At 35.4% G+C, this 24,532-nt stretch overlaps 1 protein-coding gene across 1 annotated transcript; it reads right to left on the reverse strand.

Moving 5' to 3' along the window:
* Positions 1-1,656: 1,656 nt before the first annotated feature.
* Positions 1,657-19,570, reverse strand: LOC120177944 (synaptotagmin-2-like). Its single transcript, XM_039183921.1, has 8 exons — positions 19,203-19,570; positions 6,726-6,828; positions 6,415-6,489; positions 6,041-6,117; positions 5,688-5,935; positions 5,249-5,598; positions 4,716-4,847; positions 1,657-2,071 (listed from the first exon to the last, which is right to left on the reverse strand). The coding sequence occupies exons 1-8, from the start codon at positions 19,208-19,210 to the stop codon at positions 1,943-1,945; spliced, it is 1,122 nt and encodes a 373-aa protein (XP_039039852.1). The 5' UTR covers positions 19,211-19,570; the 3' UTR covers positions 1,657-1,942.
* Positions 19,571-24,532: the final 4,962 nt, after the last annotated feature.

Here is a 24,532-nt window from a genome sequence, read left to right on the forward strand (position 1 = left end):
CCAAGTGTTGGAAGCTACAGGGAAGCCAGCCGAGAATTTTTCAGCCAATCGAAATTCTCGTAATGCAAAGGGATTCCATGCCTCATCTGAAGATGCTTCTGAAGAGCCGAAACCTGCCTCAGAACTGTCTGCCTTCAGCAAAGAACAGCTAGAGCAATTGTATCAACTAATGAGTTCTCATTCCATATCCAACACTCCTAACCCATCATCTTATATGCCTCTTCATCATTAGCCCAGAAAGGTACATATCCTACAGCTTTCATAGCCGGTTCTAAATCAAACCCTTGGATCATAGATTCAGGGGCAACAGATCACATGACCGGTAATTCCTCCATATTCTCATCTTATTTTCCTTTATTGGTAATCTGAAGGTAAAAATTGCTGATGGCTCCCTAACCTCTATAGCTGGAAAAGGCTCTATCATTATTTCTCCATCTCTCACATTACTAAATGTCCTACATGTCCCAAAGCTCTTGCAATCTGATCTCTGTTAATCGTATTATGATTGCAAATGCATTGCTACAATAAACATTTGCTGGATTTGAATTTCAGGACCCTTGTTCGGGGAAGATGATTGGCAATGCTAAGGAGGTGATGGACTTTATCACTTGGTCACGGACAATCCTTCAAATAAACAAGTTCAGAAACGAGATGCTTACTACCTTGTCTTGTGAGAATGAATAATGTTGTGGCATTATAGGTTAGGCCATCCTAGTTTTAATTATTTGAAATATTTGTTTCCAAATCTTTTCAAAAAAAGGGACGGTTTTTCTTTTCAGTGTGAAGCTTGTGAATTGGCAAAACATCATAGATTGTTTATCCATCTTTAAAGTATATGCCATCAAACCTTTTTCTCTTGTGCATAGTGATATTTGGGGCCCTTCACGAGTAAAAACAGCCTCAGGATCTAGATGGTTCATCACATTCATTGATGATCACACTAGAGTCACGTGGATTTATTTACTAAAACAAAAATCCGAGGCAAGCAAGTGTTTTCAAAAATTTTCACTCACTGATCAATACTCAGTTTCAAGCAAATATCAAGTTCTTAGAACCGATAATGGTCGAATTTTTAATGCAATCTTAGGTGATTTTTTGAAACAAAAAGGAATTATTCATCACAGTTCTTGCGTTGATACTCCCCAACCAATGGAGTTGCTGAAAGAAAAATAGGCATTATTAGAGGTGACTAGGGCTTTACTGTTTGCTATGAATGTCCTAATCGTTTTTGGAATGAAGCACTCTTAACAGTCTTATTTGATAAATCGAATGCCTACAAGAGTTCTTAATTATATTACTCCTTTGCAAGCTGCATTGTAATTTTCTTTTGGTTTGAGAACTTCAAGTACGCTTACATCTTGTCATCAGAAAAATCTAAAATATTATCGATAGTAATATTATATTAAGAGAATATTGTTTGAAAAGTGATATTACCAATTTTCTACTTCTTTATTCAACTAACATTTCATACAATATATATATTATTGAGAGAATTTAAAATTTTAGCTTTTTGTTCAGCCAACCTGTTTCATTTTGTTCAAATTTTCTTACAAAACTAGTCATTTATTAATATGATTAAAATGAAATTCCTTTTGTTAAGCAAACAACAAAATTTTACAATCTATATAACCCGTGCTGTAATGATCTTCAGGTGAGTATCTTTTAAAAGTAAAAGCAAAGGATTGTCCGTCCACTCTTCCAACTTCAATGCCATCACCAGTAATATTATTATTGTTACATACATTTACAGAAAACGAACAACAATGAAGTATAACCTCAAACACAGATCCAAGACTTCAACAATGAAGTATAACCTCAATTGCAGATCCAAGAATTCAACAATGAAGTATAGCCTCAAATACAGATCCAAGACTTCAACAATGAAGTATAACCTCAATTGCAGATCTAAGACTTCAACAAATGGGTTTTCTCCTCTCGAAGTTCATTTAGTTCTCCATTGCAGCTCGATCTGGATCCGTCCATTCTTCGAGTCTATCAGATGGTACCTCTCATTGACTCTTTTGTTGCTAACGACGTCAGAAAGATTTATACCAATATAACCCAATGTTTCCTGTTTCAATAAAAAAGATGATCTCGTAATCGCAAAACCTGGAAAACCAACCTGCAAATGCTAACAAAAACAGTAGCAACAGATACACCTATACGCGCGAGCTTGTGTGCACATGCATGTGTATAATATCAAACTAGAAATTCTTCAAGGAGTTTCTACAATGCAATGACGACGAAGAAAGGTCGAGAGCTAAACAAAGATACCAGGAGGCAAAGCGGGAAGCCAAGAAAACGGTAGCTAAAGCAAAGGATAAGGCATACGAGAAATGTACAAGAGATTAGACACCAAGGAAGGACAAAGGGCATCTTCAGACTGCAAAATCTAGGGATTAGGAAAAGGATATATGTAACATTAGTTTATTAAGGACAACAATGGTGTTCTTTTAGCGAAAGATCACGATATTAAAGGGTTGGGTAGTTACTTCTTTAGCTTATTTAATGACGGTGCCTCTCCATGTAGAGATAGTATCGTTGATGGGTTAGCCGACCATCATACTACGGCCAATGACTGCCCTACAAGTAGGATTTGGGTTGAGGAAGTCAAAATGGCTCTTAGAAAGATGGAAGGACAAAGCTGTCGGTCCTGATCAAATTCCTATCACTGTGTGGTTGGCCCTAGGAGAAGAGGGAGTTAAGTGGTTGACCAATCTTTAATATTTAGAGACGCCAAGAGCCAGATGAGTGGAGAGAGTCTACGGTGATACCAATCTATAAAAATAAAGGAGATCCCCAACGTTGTGGTAACTACAGAGGTATTAAACTCCTCAGCCATACCATGAAAGCTATGGAAAGGGTGATAGAGGCTAGGTTGACAAGTTACTAGGGTTTCGGAAAACCAATTTGGCTTTATGCCAGCAGGTCTACCACGGAGGCGATTCATCTACTTCGACGGCTTATGGAGAAATTAGGGAAATCTAGAGATCTTCACATGGCGTTTCATTGACCTTGAGAAGGCTTATGAAGTGTCCCCCGCGATACGATCTGGAAGACTTTGGAAACGAGACGTATCCCAACTGCTTATATCCGGGCGATTCGTGATATGTACTGTAGATCTACTACTTACGTCAGACTACAGTTGGCGACACCGAGGCATTCCCGGTGGAAATCGGACTCCACCAGGGGTCGGCTCTTAGCCCTTACATCTTCGCCTTGATCATGGACGACATCTATTGTGCGACACCAACGTGTACCATGGTGTATGCTTTTCGCTGACGACATTGTCTTAGTTCTGAAACAAAATCTGAGTTGAATAGTAGACTGGCTACCTGGAAGACTGCTTTGGAAGAAAAAGGTTTAAGGATCAATATTGAAAGACAGAGTATTTATGTTCAACTTCAATGGGAACCAAAACGATGAAGATGTAGAAGTATGCATAGAAGGACAACGTTTCTCCCCTCAAAGATTTTTCAAGTACCTAGGGTCTATGATACATAAGATGGGGGTGTAGATGATGACGTTACACACCGTATAAAGGCGGATGGCTAAAGTGAGGGCCGCTACTGGAGTTCTGTGTGACAAAGTCCCTCTAAACTTAAGGGAAAATTTTATAGAATGGCAATAAGACCAGCGCTGTTTTATGGATCAGAATGTTGGGCAACCAAGAAGGATCACGTAAGATTGAGGCCGCAGAAATGAGAATGCTTCGATGGACATGTGGTAAGACTCTGAGGATATGACGACAACTCTGCTATAGGATGTCCTTGGGGTGTGTCTGTTTCCGAAAAATTGAGGGAGAGACTACGGTGGTTTGGGCATGTCCTTAGGCGACTACCGTCGGATGCGGTAAGGAGGTAGAGTCGATACAGTCGACGGTGCCAGAAGGAAAGGACGACCAAGGCGAAAGTGGGAAGACTGCTTGAGATCTGATTTGAGGGATTTAGCCCTTACCGAAGACATGACCTCTGATAGGAAATATGGAGGCTAAAGACTAGGTAGTCGAGTAGTGTGGGTCACATCTATAGGTGTATCACCTCTGTCTTCTTTTAATGTCTTTGTAGTATTTTCCATGACTTATACTTTTTATATGTTTCTGTTATTGGTATTTATGAAGGATTAGAACTGGGCTTGCTAACGTTTACTTCTGTGTATCATTCTCTTCATGTTTCCTCTTTTAAATTTAGCCGGATCTTATCTTATGCTTATGTCTATATGCAGAGATTCTTTCGCAGGGATAATTATGCAGGGATTAATTCCCGTTACAGACGCACATATGATTTTAATGACTGCATATGAATACTGTTTAGCTATGTATTTATGTATTTATTTATACATGCATTGCATTTTATCTAAATTTTTAATTTTCTGACTGCCGGAGGTCTTCCACGGAAGTTACTCTCAACCTGGCGTTGGGGGTAGCCTACTACCCTACCTCCCCCTTACCCCATACATATGGGAATTGGGTTTTGTTGTTGTTGTTGTTGTTGTTGTTTCAAAGTTCAAAGACGAAAAAGAATGACATTTTTTATAATCTAGAATCGATATAGACTTCCAAATCTATATCCAGGTCTCAATGCAAATATTGACACTCAAACCAATCTCCGGACAACATTTTGTTACGTAATTGTGCCTATAGAACGCCCTAACTGCAATTTCGCAACAATAAATTGTTGCTATAACTCGTGCAAGCAATGGCTCAAAAAGAGTACCTTTGGATGCAGCAAGCCAATCTTTGACGAACTGCTGCGAACTTCCACGTACAATTTGTCATTAACAGGAGGTTCGTCCAGTACAAACGAGAACTCCTCTTCCCATCTTGGATCTCTGTTTTTCATTACATGCTGTACCAATAAAATTCAAAAGACACATCATTTATAGTAAATACAAAGTGTGAAAAAAAATTCAAGAGCTTTTTTTTTTTTACAGTTTCAGTATCATTGTTCGACCTCTGAAGAAAACATGAATTGATCATCTGTCAAAGATTACCCACCATCTTTGATCTTTTTCAAAATAAAAATAATTATAAAACAATAGAAGTAATTAGCAAGAAATCAGTGAGCATCCCCACAGAAACTTGCAAGATCAGATGAATGTCGAACAAAATAATGGATATTTAAAATTAGAGTGAAGGTTAAAACAATTTCCCATAATGTTTTATAGGTAAGGAAATCCTTTTAAAAGAGCTCTGAACTTTGCATCGATTTCTTAAAAGGTTATTTTAAATGCTACTCTCATAACATACCTTAGTCTTTTTCTTATCGCCTCTAAAGAGAACAGGCACATATGGATTCGTGTGGTGCTTTCCTTCAACATCTTGCGCCTCGTGGACAATGACCACAAGCACACCTCCACCATCACGTGTAGTATCAGGAGGCTTCTGCAGTGTTTTTGACTCATCAAAAGATTTTGGTATTTCATCTTCTTTGAAGGGCTTATATGTTGGTTCCACCGCAATCTGCCCACGCAACTTCTCATTTTGAGCATCATTTAAGTCCATATTTTTAACAAGATCAAGGGTCGTAAGTTTGGGCTCCTCAGGAGTAAGTTCTTTCAAAGGAACCACATTCATTCCCATCTTGTCATGCTTCCCCAACCTGAGAACAGGAAGAAACAGTTAAGGTAACAATAGCGACAACTGATAAGACTCCAAAAAAATTGAAAGGAAAAAATTGTAAATCTTACCTGCTCCCAGTCATAAACATGAAGTTCCAAGGCCTGGGTATCAGGATCTTTGACAATCATATCATATTCCTCATTCCATTCAGGGTTCAAGTTCTTATGCTTCACAGTGGTTTTCTTAGATGTAAGCTTATCCTCAGTTAGCCTCAGTTTAACATAAGGGTCTGATGCACCCAAAAGATCCTTTTTCTTTAGCTTCATTGCCCTTACAACTTTCACATGGAGAATTCCTACAGGCCTCTTAAAAGCTCTGCAAGTTCAAATGGATTTATAGGCCAAGATCAAAGAAGAGAGAGAGAGAAACAAAAGACTGAATTAAGGCATAGTAGAATATGAGAGCATCCTTGAAACATACTTTGATGGATCCAGAACTGGAACTTGCAGGGTTTTAGGCCAAAGATAGATGTTTGCAACCTGATCTTTGATGAGCTCCTGCATCACATGCATCTTTTTTAAAATTCAAAGCAATAAACTATAAAATCATATAGATAATGCCAGCTAAGGCGTTGGTAAGAAGTTTGCCTATCTCTATGAAATATGATGTCATCCTTGAGGCCTGCCAACTTCCATACTAAAAATTGTGCATCTAAAGAGAAACGAAAACGATGCCTCAAACAGATTGTACTTTTGGTAAAAGAAACGCATTTTCAAACATATAATAAAACCAGGTATTTGGGTAAGAAACTAGGAAAATAGAATTAAGAAGGAACATCATATGACATTTTTTACCTGGACAAACCTGTAAAGACCTGGTATGGACATGAGATCAGCCCCTATAAGCTTCAATCCAAAGTCAACATAGGGCTGCAGATAAGAAGACGAATGATAAAGAGAAAAGAAAATTAATCATGATTCATCAAAAAGTTAAAATTACTGTCACATTAATTTACTTAAACCGACTAATTACACCCATTAAAGGGCAAATCAGGCATGTGCAAAGAATTTGCAGTTACAAATACTTTGTCAAATGAAAACACAGATGCATCAAAGATCTAAACAATAGAAACAGAATTTAATTCATCCATGACCATGACTCAAACCTTCTCCATCAAGGACACAAAGATATTTGCAAAACAAGGGAAGCTTGGAACCAAAGGCTTTAAGGTAATTCGTGGTAGGGCAAACACTTTGCAAATCCACAACCTGAAATTATCCAAGAAACACATGATTAACAGACAAAATACTCGCTCCTCTCTTAACACAAGCAGTTAACTTTCAAACACCATTCCCGTTTATTACAAAATAACAACCTGGACTTGCAGCCCATTTTATTAATGTTTCCATGATTAACTCCTTTTCTTCTGTGACATAAACCTTTTTTTTTGGGGGGGGGGGGTTAAGAAAGAAAGAAATTACATACACAAATATAGGTTTCTTTATCTCAAAATCTGGGCCCACTGGATTTTTTTTTATAGAAGATAAGTATCATTAAAAATCACTTCATATCCTACATGTTATATTAGTAACATGAAGGACATAGAAAGGAGGAAAAGAGTGTCTCTGAATTTTATTAATCTGAATCATAACATACAATCAATCCCTAACCACAGACTGCTTACAACATAACACTTAAAAACATAGCACATACTGCAACACTAAAACCATAATACCCTTAAAAACGCAAACTAAACAATACACCTTCAGACCCACAACACATAACCTCTAGATCAACCTATACCAGCTTGATCCTAGGTTTGAATCTTGGGATGAACAAGATTCATTAGTAATGTCCTGGTTATGGAATTCCATGGTGCCAGAGATTAGCGATACAATATAGCCCAAGAGATATAGGAGGCTGTAAAACAAATGTATTCAAAGGTTAAAGATGCTGCCCAGATTTATGAAATCAAGACCAAGATTTCATCCACCAAATAGGGAAGCAAGTCAATCACATAATATTCTAACCTACTGCAGAATCTTTGGCAAGAAATAGACCATTACCACTGTATTCAGATAAAGTGTAGCGAAGATGCAGCTGCCCTAAAGAGGTTTGTTGAAAAAGAAAGAATGATTTTCTTGCTGGACTAAATATTAAGTTGGATGCAGTAAGGGTACAGATTCTTGGAAAAGGACTGCCATCATTGAATGAGACTATTGTAATCATTTGAGCTGAGGAAGGAAGGGGATGAGTTATGATTGAAAGCAATCAAGAGGAGAGTTCAGCCCTGATCACTAAAGTTCTAGTTGAGAGAAAAACGAGTATGGAACAACAACATACAAAAAAGACATCAAAAGTAGTAAACAGAGACTCTCTATTGTGTACCTACTGCAAGAAACCTCGCCACATAAAGGAGAAGTGCTGGAAACTTCATGGAAAGCCACAGACAGTAGGTAAAAATTTTCCAGAAAAATAGGGACCATCAAGGGGTCAAGGAGGAGCATATAAAACTAAAAATTGGTTGAGGGCTCTCAAGAACAGCCTGTGGAGTTCAACAAAGAGGAAATAGAGAAACTGAGAAATTTGCTGGGCTCCCTGGACAAAAACTCCTCTGCAAGTACAATATGGTCTTTTTAGGTATATCATCATCTTCTCAACACTCTAAGGCCTTGGATTTACCCATCTAAAGCTCTTGGGTAATTGACTAAGAGGCTACAGACCACATGACCAATTCCTCACTCAGATTTACAACCTATACACCTTATCCTAGCAACAAAAAAATAATTATGGCAGATATCACTATGATAACAGTGGTTGGTCAAGGGGATATTGTTATAAGTGAAACCCTCACTTTAAAAAATGTCATTCATGTACCAAATCTATTTACTAACCTCTTATCCATTCAAAAAATAATCAAAGACACTAACTGTAGTGTTTTTTTTCATTCTACCCAATGTATTTTTCAAGAACAAGGAACGAAGATGATAATTGGACGTGTTATAGAAGAAAATAGTCTATATTACCTTGAAGACCCTGGTGGTCAAATCAGTGCCCTGAATTCCCCATCTTTTTTGACAACTTTACAAATAATCAGATATGGCTTCACCCTCTCCGTCTTCGTCACCCATCCTTTACAACTTTAAAGCTTATGTTTCCTTCTTTGTTCAAATCCTTAAATAGTGAGGAATTCCATTGTGATATATGTGAACTTGCTAAAAGCATAAACACTCTTCTTTCCTAGTTAGTAATAAAAGAACTTCAAACCCCTTTACCCTTATACACAACAATGTTTGGGGTCATCCACGATTCATAATATAAGTGGATCCTGGTGGTTTGTCTTATTCATAGATGATTGTACCCGAGTGACATGGTTATTTCTTCTAAACCAAAAATCAGATGTGAATTCCACTTTTAAAACCTTTTATACTATGATTAAAACTCAGTTTATGGCATAAATAAAGAGGTTTAGATCAGACAATGCTAAGGACTATTTCAACAAAGTCTTATCTCTCTATTTTCAAGAAAAAGACATTATTCATGAGTCATCGTGTGTAAATACCCCAAAAGAACGGAGTAGCAGAAAGAAAAAATGACCATCTTCTTGCCATTACAAGAGCCCTCTTGTTTAAAAAAAATTGTACCTAAATGGTATTGGGGAGAAGTTGTGTTGACTTCCACTTATATGATAAACAAACTACCCACTAAAGTCCTATCCAAATCCTAAACAATTTCTTTCCAAACTTCAGCCCCTCACTTAACGTTAAACCTAAAATATTTGGTTGTGTTGCATTTGTTCATATACACTCTCAAAATGAGGGGAAGCTTGATCCAAGGGCATTAAAGTGTGTTTTTATTGGCTAATCTTCCACTCAAAAGGGGTACAAGTACTATCATCCACCTATAAGGAGACATTTTATTTTAGTTGATGTCATTTTTTCAGAAAAGGAAAATTAATTTACTCGTCCCTATCTTCAGGGGGAGATTTCCTTCAGGGGAGATTTTCTTCAGGGAAGATAAAGACAGAGATTATTTCCTTCTTCAGCCTCTCATTGACTTTTCTGAGTAGCAGTAGCCTGCTTTTGTTTCTTCCCAAAAGCCTTCTATTTCTTCCCAACATCCTTCTATTTTTGACCAACCACCACCTTACAACCTGACCCTATTACTTATCAGTCAAAAATTCAAGACACTACTCATCCTTAGCTGGTTCACTCAAGACGAAAAGAACCAGTGCAGGCTCAATCATCCTTTTTGTTGAAAATATTTTGATGTTTCGATATAACAAATGAATTTTAAGATTTTGCAAATGATTTTCTAAGTATATTCGATATAATTATTCGAATATCAAAATATTACTCCAAGTCTTTCAAAGTTCATTTTAATCCTTACTAAAGTGTAAAATTGTGTTTTATACTTAAACTATTTTAAAACAATTTTACAAAGTATTTCGAGCCTTAATCGAGCCAAAAATACTTTCTTTTTAAAGGGTTTCAAGAAAAATCAGATTATCCAGGCGGTACTGATTCCCCCCCAGGGGGTACCGATTCCCCCTGTCTAACGGTCAAAAACAGATTGCAATTAAGGAACTGATTCCCCATAAGGGGGTACCGATTTCCCCCACGCTCCATGCTATTTTATTAATTGTTTCTCATCCCCAAACGGCTCCAAAACATCCCCAACGACTATATACGACTTCAAACACATTCCAAGCTATAAATACAAGCTAAGGACACTTGAAGAAGCAAGAGAATAACTATCCAAGCAATCAAACACAAGAGAAGAGTTTTTCAATCTTATTTCATATTTCTCTTGTAAATATTTTGTTCTTGTGAGCTCAATCTTGTAAACACCTACCTTAGAGAGGTTTTCTTGTTTACATTTCTTATCCTTTTGTAAAGGGGAAAGGTTCTAGCTAATCCCGCGTAAAAGCTAGGAAAAGGTTCTAGTTTAGCCCGGAAAAACTAGGGAGTTTGTAAGGTTACTCTTTATCCTCAAAAGAAAGAACAAATTAGTGAATTTGTTGGAAAATCCTTGGTGAGGAGCTAAGGTAGTGGATGTAGACTTTGATTGAGAAAATCGAACCACTATAAATCACTGTGCAATTCTCTATCTTTCAATCTCCTTACTCCCTAAACACAAAACCGTTCCGACCCCTCTTTGCAAACCATTCCGGTTGTCGATTCGAGCTTCCGAAAATCCTAACAATTGGCATCGGAGCCTAACTCATTAAGAAGGTTTAACCACCTTGAGACGATCCTAGAAGAAGCTCTACCAATTCCCTACACAACCGAGAAAATGGTTTCCATCTCCGGCTCGTTCCACATGGAAGACTCCCTACCAACCGACAAACCTCCATACTTCAATGGGAGTCAGCTATCATCATTGGAAGAAATTAATGAAGGTATTCATCCAATCCAATGATCTTGATGTATGGGAGATAATTGAGAATGACTACTCTTCTCCAAAGAAGAAGGAGAAGAAGCGGAGTGACAAAGAACAGAAGAAAGCTCAACTTAATGCCAAGGCCATGCACATGTTGTTTTGTGCATTTGGTCCTGAAATTTATGAAGGGTTTTCTTCATGTTCAAGTGACAAGGAGCTTTAGAATAAGCTCGAGGAAATCCATGGAAACAAGAAAGAAGAACCAACAAAGGTGGTGTGTTTAATGGCTTATGAAGAGCCCGAGGTATCTTCTAACTCAAATGAATTTAATTCATATACGTTTGATGAGTTACAAGATGCTTTTAATAGGTTATATTCGGAGTTTGAGACCATGAACTCCAAATATAAGAAAATGATTTCAAAATTTAAAATTGAAAACGATTTTCTTTTGAAAACAAAAATAGATTTTGAAAGCCAAAATAAAATTTTGAAAAAGGATTTAGAGCTTTAAAAAATAAGAGTTTTGAAAAACAAAATTTTGATTTAAAAGTTAAGCTTGAATGCTTAACAAAAGAAAAAGAAATCATTTTAAATAATTCATTTAGTTCAATAATGACAATATGCTCACATTGTCATTATCATGGTCATTTGGAACATACTTGTCATTTGAAGAAAGGAAAACATTTTAAAATTAGGATAGTATGGGTTCCGAAAGGAACAAGGGGCATTGAAACTAACGTCCAAGGATCCAAAGCAATTTGGATACCAAAATCTACTTAAATGTCTCTTGTAGGTGTATGGGAGCAATGGTGATGAGGGTGATGAGAGTGATGATATTCAAGATGCTCTAGCCACACATGAAAAAGGAATGGGTAACCTCTAAGCTTAATGCTTTTAATTTTGGTTATTTGGTTGCTCATTTGATTTTAAGCATGCATGGGTTTTGTTTTTAAATGATTATGCATCATTGTTTTAATCTCATGTCTGTTGAAAAGATGGTTATGATAAACATTTTAAAGTTATATTAATTTTTAAGAATTTTTAGTTCATCATAATAAAATTTTGGTCAAAATTGGTTTTAATGCAATTGATATCTCTCTAACAATTGATATCAATTTTTCAAATACTTTGATTTTACAAATTTTAAAATTTTTGACCTAAATTTGAATGTTTATGCATGTGGTTTAAATGAAAATGATATCTCTCTAACAATTGATATCAAAATTTTCAAATATATAACATTTTTGGAAAACTTTATGAATGCATTTATTGAGGGGGAGCTTTGATTTTTTCAAATGATTTTTAAAATGTTAAATTTACTACTTAATCTCCAAAGTTATTTTGAACTTTAAAAGATTAGAGTCTTTTTGATTTAACAAAAAGGGAGAAAAGTGTTAAGGTGTTTTAAAGGGGAGAAGTGTTAAAGTAAGGGGGAGTAATTTAAACTTGAATTCAAAATCTTAAAATTACTCAAATGTTTTGTTATATCAAAAAGGGAGAGATTGTTGAAAACATTTTGATGTTTCGATATAACAAATGAATTTTAAGATTTTGCAAATAATTTTCTAAGTATATTCGATATAATTATTCGAATATCAAAATATTACTCCAAGTCTTTCAAAGTTCATTTTAATCCTTACTAAAGTGTAAAATTGTGTTTTATACTTAAACTATTTTAAAACAATTTTACAAAGTATTTCGAGCCTTAATCGAGCCAAAAATACTTTCTTTTTAAAGGGTTTCAAGAAAAATCAGATTATCCAGGCGGTACTGATTCCCCCCCAGGGGGTACCGATTCCCCCTGTCTAACGGTCAAAAACAGATTGCAATTAAGGAACTGATTCCCCATAAGGGGGTACCGATTTCCCCCACGCTCCATGCTATTTTATTAATTGTTTCTCATCCCCAAACGGCTCCAAAACATCCCCAACGACTATATACGACTTCAAACACATTCCAAGCTATAAATACAAGCTAAGGACACTTGAAGAAGCAAGAGAATAACTATCCAAGCAATCAAACACAAGAGAAGAGTTTTTCAATCTTATTTCATATTTCTCTTGTAAATATTTTGTTCTTGTGAGCTCAATCTTGTAAACACCTACCTTAGAGAGGTTTTCTTGTTTACATTTCTTATCATTTTGTAAAGGGGAAAGGTTCTAGCTAATCCCGCGTAAAAGCTAGGAAAAGGTTCTAGTTTAGCCCGGAAAAACTAGGGAGTTTGTAAGGTTACTCTTTATCCTCAAAAGAAAGAACAAATTAGTGAATTTGTTGGAAAAATCCTTGGTGAGGAGCTAAGGTAGTGGATGTAGACTTTGATTGAGAAAATCGAACCACTATAAATCACTGTGCAATTCTCTATCTTTCAATCTCCTTACTCCCTAAACACAAAACCGTTCCGACCCCTCTTTGCAAACCATTCCGGTTGTCGATTCGAGCTTCCGAAAATCCTAACAATTGGCATCGGAGCCTAACTCATTAAGAAGGTTTAACCACCTTGAGACGATCCTAGAAGAAGCTCTACCAATTCCCTACACAACCGAGAAAATGGTTTCCATCTCCGGCTCGTTCCACATGGAAGACTCCCTACCAACCGACAAACCTCCATACTTCAATGGGAGTCAGCTATCATCATTGGAAGAAATTAATGAAGGTATTCATCCAATCCAATGATCTTGATGTATGGGAGATAATTGAGAATGACTACTCTTCTCCAAAGAAGAAGGAGAAGAAGCGGAGTGACAAAGAACAGAAGAAAGCTCAACTTAATGCCAAGGCCATGCACATGTTGTTTTGTGCATTTGGTCCTGAAATTTATGAAGGGTTTTCTTCATGTTCAAGTGACAAGGAGCTTTAGAATAAGCTCGAGGAAATCCATGGAAACAAGAAAGAAGAACCAACAAAGGTGGTGTGTTTAATGGCTTATGAAGAGCCCGAGGTATCTTCTAACTCAAATGAATTTAATTCATATACGTTTGATGAGTTACAAGATGCTTTTAATAGGTTATATTCGGAGTTTGAGACCATGAACTCCAAATATAAGAAAATGATTTCAAAATTTAAAATTGAAAACGATTTTCTTTTGAAAACAAAAATAGATTTTGAAAGCCAAAATAAAATTTTGAAAAAGGATTTAGAGCTTTAAAAAATAAGAGTTTTGAAAAACAAAATTTTGATTTAAAAGTTAAGCTTGAATGCTTAACAAAAGAAAAAGAAATCATTTTAAATAATTCATTTAGTTCAATAATGACAATATGCTCACATTGTCATTATCATGGTCATTTGGAACATACTTGTCATTTGAAGAAAGGAAAACATTTTAAAATTAGGATAGTATGGGTTCCGAAAGGAACAAGGGGCATTGAAACTAACGTCCAAGGATCCAAAGCAATTTGGATACCAAAATCTACTTAAATGTCTCTTGTAGGTGTATGGGAGCAATGGTGATGAGGGTGATGAGAGTGATGATATTCAAGATGCTCTAGCCACACATGAAAAAGGAATGGGTAACCTCTAAGCTTAATGCTTTTAATTTTGGTTATTTGGTTGCTCATTTGATTTTAAGCATGCATGGGTTTTGTTTTTAAATGATTATGCATCATTGTTTTAATCTCATGTCTGTTGAAAAGATGGTTATGATAAACATTTTAAAGTTATATTAATTTTTAAGAATTTTTAGTTCATCATAATAAAATTTTGGTCAAAATTGGTTTTAATGCAATTGATATCTCTCTAACAATTGATATCAATTTTTCAAATACTTTGATTTTACAAATTTTAAAATTTTGACCTAAATTTGAATGTTTATGCATGTGGTTTAAATGAAAATGATATCTCTCTAACAATTGATATCAAAATTTTCAAATATATAACATTTTTGGAAAACTTTATGAATGCATTTATTGAGGGGGAGCTTTGATTTTTTCAAATGATTTTTAAAATGTTAAATTTACTACTTAATCTCCAAAGTTATTTTGAACTTTAAAAGATTAGAGTCTTTTTGATTTAACAAAAAGGGAGAAAAGTGTTAAGGTGTTTTAAAGGGGAGAAGTGTTAAAGTAAGGGGGAGTAATTTAAACTTGAATTCAAAATCTTAAAATTACTCAAATGTTTTGTTATATCAAAAAGGGAGAGATTGTTGAAAACATTTTGATGTTTCGATATAACAAATGAATTTTAAGATTTTGCAAATAATTTTCTAAGTATATTCGATATAATTATTCGAATATCAAAATATTACTCCAAGTCTTTCAAAGTTCATTTTAATCCTTACTAAAGTGTAAAATTGTGTTTTATACTTAAACTATTTTAAAACAATTTTACAAAGTATTTCGAGCCTTAATCGAGCCAAAAATACTTTCTTTTTAAAGGGTTTCAAGAAAAATCAGATTGTCCAGGGGGTACCGATTCCCCCCAAGGGGAACAGATTCCCCCCCAGGGGGTACCGATTCCCCCTGTCTAACGGTCAAAAACATATTGCAATTAGGGAACCGATTCCCCATGAGGGGGTAACGATTTCCCCCACGCTCCATGTTGTTTTATTAATTGTTTCTCATCCCCAAACGGCTCCAAAACACCCCCAACGACTATATACGACTTCAAACACATTCCAAGCTATAAATACAAGCTATAAATACAAGCTAAGGACACTTGAAGAAACAAGAGAACAACTATCCAAGCAATCAAACACAAGAGAAGAGTTTTTCAATCTTATTTAATCTTTCTCTTGTAAATATTTTGTTCTTGTGAGCTCAATCTTGTAAACACCTACCTTAGAGAGGTTTTCTTGTTTACATTTCTTATCCTTTTGTAAAGGGGAAAGGTTCTAGCTAATCCTGTGTAAAAGCTAGAGAAAGGTTCTAGTTTAGCCCGGAAAAACTAGAGAGTTTGTAAGGTTACTCTTTATCCTCAAAAGAAAGAACAAATTAGTGAATTTGTTGGAAAATCCTTGGTGAGGAGCTAAGGTAGTGGACGTAGACTTTGATTGAGAAAGTCGAACCACTATAAATCACTGTGCAATTCTCTATCTTTCAATCTCCTTACTCCCTAAACACAAAACCATTCTGACCCCTCTTTGCAAACCATTCCGGTTGTCGATTCGAGCTTCCAAAAATCCTAACACTTTTCCTCTCCTATACAAACCGAGGTAACTGCTGAACCTATCTTTGATTCAAATAACACTGAAATTTTTGATCCTGTCTCTAATTCAGAGATTTTTGATTTTCCCATTGAGATTAAAATAAGAAAAAAGGAGTTGCACCATAAAAAACCCTTGTTACCTATTTTTGTCTTACAAAAATTTGTCTCACAATCACCAAGCCTTCCTTACAAGCCTAAACACCATCACCATTCCTAAAATCGTGTCCGAGGCATAAGAAAATGAGAATTGGAAGAATGTCATGCAGGTTGAGATGGAAGCATTAGAGAAGAACAAGACATGGGACTTGGTGAAACAACCAGAAGGGAAGAAAGCAGTAGGATACAGGTGGGTGTTAACAATAAAATACAAGTCAGATGGATCGTTAGAGAGATACAAGACAAGGTTGATGGCTAAGGGTTATTCTCAAACCTATAGGATAGATTATCTCGAAACATTTGCCCCTATTGTAAAGATGAATATTGTGTTCAAGGAAAATGATTTTTGGAATTTGGAAGTTGGAATCAATACTAGCTGGAGCTTAAGGCATATCCTTAAAATGAGGTATGAGGCTTTTCCTGTTATGTCTACTAGAGCTATAAAGGTAGGTGATATTTGGGAAGTGATTAGGGTGAAGTGTACTAAAGTACCAAGGAAGAAGCTGATATGGTTTCCACTCCATATCCCAAAACATAATTTGATTGTGTGGATGACTTTACTTGATATACTCCCAACAAAGGATAGGCTGCATCGCATGGGGCTTGTTATCGAATGTCAATGTGTTTTTTTGTAATGCTTCTTTGGAAACAAGGGACCACTTGTTCCTTGAGTGTCATGTGGCTGCTTCTTTATGGGAGGCAGTCTTCAATCTTAATGGCTTACATAGTAGATCCTCGTCATGGGAGACTCACATAGCTTGGGCTTGATGTGCATGGAAAGGTAAGTCCTTACTCATAACAATCATGAAGATAGCTTCGAATGCACTAATCTACACTCTATGGGAGGAGAGAAACAAAAGCTTGTTCCAAGGTCGTTCAAGAAATATTGAAAAAATGCTTCATACTATTAAGGAAATAGTAGGTATACAATTAAGGGGTAGGAATTTAAATAGAATTGATAGTGTTAATATTACACTTTGTAATTATTGGGGTATAGTTTGATCGTTGTTTGTTTTTGTAAGTAGGGTGATCAAATGTAATCAGAAATCTGATTGTTTTTGTAGCAACTATATGCTTCTTTGGGTAATAAAATCGAATTATCAAAAAAAAAGGACGGAAATTGCAACAATATGATACTAAAAACGCCTTCTTACATGGAGATCTCAAGGAAAAAGTTTATATGAACATCCCACCTGGATTTAGTCCAAGTGTTCGGCAGAAAGTGTGTATGTTAAAAAAGGCTTTATATGGATTAAAGCAGTCTCCAAGGTCTTGGTTTGGAAGATTTACTAAAGTAATGTTGAAGTTGGGCTACAAACAAAGTCAGTGTGATCATACTTTGTTTGTGAAACATTCTGCTAATGGGGGAGTTACTGCCTTATTGGTGTAAGTAGATGACATTATAGTCACAGGTGATGATTTGAAAGGGGTTGATGATCTAAAGAAGTGTTTGGTGAAAGAGTTTGAAGTCAAAGATCTAGGGAGATTGAAATACTACCTATCACATACCACACCAGACATTGCCTATGCTGTTGGAGTTGTGAGCCAATTTATGAAAAATCCTAAAGAAACACACCTAAGGGTTGTGAATCAAATTCTACAGTATTTGAATGGTACACATGGCAGGGGAATTTTGTTTAAAAGAGGAAATTTAACTTTAGAAGCTTATACTAATGCGAACTATGCATGATTAGTGGATGATAGAAGATCAACCTCAAGGTACTGTACTTTTTTGGGAGAAACTTTAGTGACATGAAGAAGCAAGAAATAGAATGTTGTGGCTAGATCCAGTGCAGAGGTTGAGTTTAGAGCAATGTCACTTGGAATCTACGAATTATTGTGGCTAAAGATTATTTTAGAAGATTTAAAGATTAAGTGGGAAGGTCCAATGAAGTTGTATTGTGACAATAAATCAAAAATTAATATTGCTCATAATCTAGTTAAGTAGGATAGAACAAAACATGTTGAAGTGGATAGACATTTCATAAAGGAAAAACTCGACAGTAGGCTAATTTGTACTCCCTATTTGTCCACTGGAGATCAAGTTGCATATATACTTACCAAGTGAACACCTGGTAAGCTTTTTCAGAAGTTAGCAGGCAAGCTGAAGATGGAAGACATCCACTTTCCCGCTTGAGGAGTGTCAGAACATTGATTCCGAAATTAGGAATATTATGAGTAATTAAGATAGGATTATGTAAATATTTATTAGTTGTTGTAATCCCTAACTTTAAGGGATTGTGTATTCCTTAGAATTAGATACTCTCCTAGCTTAAGTGTTTCCTAAGTTAAGGCTACTACTTGTATAAATATGTAACACTACCTACAACAGAAATACATGAGTTTTACACATAATTTCATTGTTTTTAACAAATATTACTCAAACTTTGGTGCGAGTGCCAGACACAGATGTGTCTAACACAAGCATGTTCAGTCTTTTCACCTAGATTTCACGTATTTAGTTCTTACGGGGATTATGTCCTATACCATATCTAGACATGGTTAGACTATGGTGTTGGAAGCGGACACTTCAAGAGAAATAAAGAGGTAGAGCAACATAGGGGGAGGCAGACTGATTCCAAGTCACCCGAACCTGCTTATTTTTGTTAAGCTCAGCTCTAGGTGCCCTGCTACTAGAATTATAACTAAGTAAAATTTCAAGCAATGTAACTGCTTATATGATTAGTCCCATATGATTTCACTTGAATTTGATTGTTGCGGATTCCACCGGTTAGGATAGTCTTTCAAGGGATGCAAAATGACTAAAGAAACAATTTCTAGCTCCGTCAATAGCAACAATAATAGTATCAAACATCTACAAGACTACAACAAAGCAACTTGATGCAGAACAACGAAAGAAGCAGAAAAATCATAAATAACTTAATCTAATGAAGAGATGTAAGCATAAAATAAGTTCTATACTAAATTCAACACGATATATATACAGAAAGAGATCAAAGAGTACCTTAACATTGCTAGACTGGAAGAAGATGAAGAGATAATAACCGATCACAAGACCGGCTAAAATCCCAACTCCAAATCCACATAAACCCAAAATAGTAATAAAAAATCCTATCAATTCCAACACAAACACTTAACTTTCTTTTAAGCCTTCCCTGTATACCAAAACCCCCTAAATTACATCGTTTCTCTAACTCCAAGGAAGACAACACACGAGTTCCCTGGCGGTGAAGCGATTGGTGATATTTTATGGGTTTTTTAAATGGAAGTTGAAAATGATGTGAAATGGTCTGGATCTATCAGTTGAGTGCTCTTTTTTGGGGATGTTGGATTCCACGAAGAAAATGGTTCTTGGGATTTGCCAAGGAACCGAACCGGGTCATTAGAGTTAAATTAAATTCGGTACGACAGTTTTACTACTACAATTGATTGGTATTTAATCTGCTAAAAACGGAAATGGAAGGTGTTACGAATTAGGGGTGAATTTTGGAGATTTTAGAAGAGAGATAGAAAAGTGTTGAAAATATTTTGATATTTTGATATAATAAATTAAGTTAAATTAATTTTAAGATTTTTTAAAAGATTTTTTAAGTATATTCGATATATTTCGAACAATTTCAAAGCCAAAATTCCAGATTGCTCAGAGGGAACCGATTCCCCCCAAGGGGGTATCAATTCCCCCTGAATGGTTTGCTCCGAGAAAAACAGAATGCTCGGAAAGAACCGATTCCCCACCAAGGGGGTACCGATTCCCCTTATTTAACAGTCAAAATATTTGAATTTTACACTTAGGGAACCGATTCCCTATAAGGGGTACCGATTCCCCCACGCTCCAAGCTGTTTTATTAATTGATTTCACACTAAAACGGCTCCATTGACTCCACTAATCATCCCCAACATTCAGAATCAATTGAAGGAGTATTTAAACAAGCTTAGAAGCCATTGATCAAGACAAGAAACAACAATCAACAAGAATCAAGAGAGAATCAAAGAGAAAGCATCAAACCTCAAGTTTGAGCATTTTCAAGCCTATTTCATTCAATATTCATTTTTGATTTCAAGAACACTTATTGTGCTCAATTGTATTATCTTGTGTTCTTTCTTTGTTCTAGAATTTTGCAAACATCTTGCCTTGTGAGGATTTTCTTGTAAGTTTGCAAAATTTTTATTGTTCTCTTTGGGAGAGAGTGTTTTCAAGAATTTGGGGTATAATTCTTGAGGGATTTGTAGGTTACTCTTTGTCATCAAAATAAAAAAAAATTAGCGAATTTGTGAAAAATCCTTAGTGTGGATAGCTAAGGTAGTGGACGTAGACTTTAGTTGAAAAAGTCGAACCACTCTAAATCGCTACGCAATTACTTTTAATTTTCTGTAAAGTTTCCACCGAAATTTTTATTTGCCAATTCACCCACTCTTAGCCTATTCCATTGATTGATTAACTCAACAATTGGTATCAGAGCCTCACTCATTTGAAGGTTTAATCGCCTCTTGAGTCGATTCAGGAAGAGTTACATCGATTTTCAAGTCATCAATGGTCGGCGCTTCAAACTCCGATTTCGGTCTTGATTCATTGCCCGTTAACAAGCCTCATTTCTTCAATGGAGCTAATTATGCTTATTAGAAGAATAGGATGATGTATTTCATTCAAGCAAGTGACATGGGAGCATGGAATATCATAGAAGACGGATACATCAAACCTTCCACTCATCTAAGATTGTGGAGTGAAGGAGAGACAAGAATGTTCCGGCTCAATTCCAAAGCTATCCATATTATCTTTTGTGCTCTTGGACCGGATGAATACGAGAGAGTTTCATATTGCACAACCGCCAAGGAGATATGGGACAAACTACAAGTCACTCATGAAGGCACAAACGAGGTAAAAGAATCTAAAATTAGTCTTCTAACTCATAGCTATGAAAATTTCAGGATGAAATCGGATAAAGATGTCAAAGCTATGATGCATAGATTCTCCATAATTGTCAATAGTCTCAAATCATATGGAGAAATCATTCCAAATGACAAGCTTGTAAGGAAGTTAGTTTACTCTCTTCTAAAAGCTAGGCAATCAAAGAAGACGACGATCATCGAGGATAAGAACTTAAAATCCTTGACCCTCGATGAACTTATTGGCTCTCTCCTCACGCATGAAATGATGCTTAAAGAAGAGGAAGATCTTGAGAAAAGAGACGAGTCAAAGAATGAGACGGAGAAAAAAAAGAACGTGGGAGTTTCTCTCAAATCAACAAAAGATGCGAGTGATTCGGATGAAGATGACGATGACGAGGAAATGACATTGTTTGCCAAACGGTTCAGAAAAATGATGAGGCCTAACCGAGGAAGAAAATTCAAAGGAAATGAAGGCTTCAAAAATAAACCAAAAGAGAAGGACCCAATCATTTGCTATGAATGCAAAAAACCGGGGCATGTCAAATATGATTGCCCACATTGAAGAAGAAGGTCAATCAAAGATTAAGCACAAGGCTCACATGGCTACATGAAGCGATGAAGAGGGTTTCGATGAAGAGGAACAAGAAGTAGCACACTTGTGCTTGATGGCATTTGGGGAAGATTCTAAGGTAACCTCTAACTCATTTGATTTAGATGATTTATCTTATGATGAACTATTAGAGGAATATAATGGGTTGGCTTCGGATTATGAGAAATTGTTTTTAAAATATAAAAAATGATATTTCGAAATTGAAAAATGAAAAGAATCTCATATCCAAGACCAACAATGATCTTGAAAGTAAAATCAGTGATTTGCAAATCAAACTAGAAGAGTTTGAAAAGAAACATTCAGATTTACAAAATTTACTTTCAAAGGTCAATGATGATCATCAAAAGAAAATTGATGATCTTAAAACTTCTTTTAATAAAGTTGGAACAAAACATTTTGAAAATGGAGAAAATTCAAAATCCAACTTTGTTAGAAAAAGTTTTAAAAACTACAATCATAGAGGTCCCCGAAGAACCTCTAATGGAAAAATCGTTAGAAGTGTATGGGTTCCTAAAGGACTCATTATTACTAAAGATAAGGATATCATACACAAATGGATACCTAAGGGGACTAGAATTTTGGAAACTAATGAATATGGACCCAAAAGAATTTGGGTACCAAAAATAAAAAATTAATCTATGTTTGTAGGAGAAGGAGCATTGCTACAAGGCACGAGAAACAAATTCAAACACATGGTACCTTGATAGTGGATGCTCAAGACACATGACCGGAGACAAACGATTCATAGAGCTTAACGCCAAAAATGGAGGAGAAGTGACTTTTGGTGATAATTCAAAAGGTCACATTGAAGGTATAGGTACAATAGGTAATACCTCTTCCATACAAATTAGAAATGTTTTATATATGAATGGATTAAAGCATAATCTTTTGAGCATTAGTCAATTTTGTGATAAAGGATTCAATGTCATGTTTGAAACTAATGGTTGTAAGTTCATTGACATTGCATCTAATCGGATTATGCTTGTTGGTCATAGAATAGGAAACATATACATGGTGCATTTAGACTCTATAAAAATGACTAATTTATGCCTAGTTGCTAAGGATGAGCATGATAGTATGTTTTGGCATAGAAGACTAGGACATGCTAGTATGAGTGTTTTGCATCGGTTTATTCAAGGAGATTTGGTTCGAGGGCTTCCTAAACTAAAATTTGATAATGATAAAATTTGTGATGCTTGTGCTAAAGGAAAACAAAAGCGATTTTTTTAAAATCCATTAATGACGTATCCACTAGTAGATTATTACAATTGATTAATTTAGATCTTTTTGGGCCATCTAGAACTACTAGCTTGGGTGGAAAACAATATGCATTTGTCTTGGTAGATAACTATTCTAGATATACTTGGGTTCTATTCTTAAGTACTAAAGATGAAGTTTTAAAAAAATTCATCACGTTTTCAAAAGTAATCCAAAACGAAAAAGGTTACTCTATAACTAGTGTTAGGAGTGATCATGGAACTGAATTTGAAAATCTTGGATTTACTTAATTTTGTAATTCTAATGGTATTAGCCATAATTTTTCAGCACCTAGAACCCCTCAACAAAATGGAGTTGTTGAGAGGAAAAATCGAACTTTAGAAGAAATTGCTAGAACCATGCTTTGTGAAAACAATTTGCCAAAATATTTTTGGGCAGAAGCCACAAATACCACTTGTTATATTATTAATCGAGTAATGATTAGGCCTATTTTGAAGAAAACTCCATATGAACTTTTTAAAAATAATAAGCCTAACATTAGATATTTTCATCCTTTTGGATGTAAATATTTTGTTTTAAACAACGGTAAAGACAATCTTGGCAAATTTGATGCTAAAAGTGATGAAGGAATTTTCTGGATTATTCCTTAAATTATAAAGCTTATCGAGTATTTATAAAAAAACCTTAGTTGTAGAAGAGTCTATACATGTTGTTTTCGATGATACTCTCCTTCCGAGGAAGGATTCTTGTTTGAATGATGATGTAGGTGTTATAAATACAAATGACGTTAGACATGACGTTGGAGAACCATCATCAAAGGAAGAAACGAAAGATGAGGAAACTCATGATCCTCTCGAGAATCTAACCATTGAAGAAAGGGAAGTATCTTACCCAAGAGATTACAACTATGTCAAGGATGGTAAAATTATAGTGATCCATCCAAAGGGGTAACAACTCGATCCTCTCTTAGAAATATTTGTAATTATGTTGCATTTATCTCGTGCATAGAGCCTAAGAATATTAAAGAAGCATTAAATGATGAACATTGGATTATGGCTATGCAAGAAGAGTTAAATCAATTTGAGAGGAGTAAAGTTTGGACATTAGTTGAAAGACCTAGTAATAAATCTACTGTAGGTACTAGATGGGTATTTAGGAATAAACTTGATGAAAGTGGTAATATAGTGAGAAACAATGCTAGACTTGTTGCTCAAGGGTATACTCAAGAAGAGGGCATAGACTATGATGAAACATACGCTCCCGTAGCTAGGATGGAAGCAATTAGAATGTTATTAGCATTTGTATGTTTTCACGAATTTAAATTATATCAAATGGATGTTAAAAGTGTATTTTTAAATGGTTTTATAAAAGAAGAAGTGTATGTGGAACAACCTCTAGGTTTTGAAGATTCAAAATTTCCAAATCATGTTCTTAAATTGACAAAAGCTCTTTATGGTTTAAAACAAGCTCCTAGAGCTTGATATGAAAGATTGTCAAACTTTTTAATTGAAAAAAGGTTTTTCAAAAGGGAAGGTTGACACTACATTGTTTTTAAAGCATAAAGGTAAATATTTATTAGTAGTTCAAATTTATGTTGATGATATAATATTTGGTTCTAC

The sequence above is a fragment of the Hibiscus syriacus genome, unplaced genomic scaffold (assembly GCF_006381635.1).
Source record: "Hibiscus syriacus cultivar Baekdansim isolate YM2019G1 unplaced genomic scaffold, ASM638163v2 tig00112343_pilon, whole genome shotgun sequence".
NCBI classification, from domain to species: Eukaryota; Viridiplantae; Streptophyta; class Magnoliopsida; order Malvales; family Malvaceae; genus Hibiscus; species Hibiscus syriacus.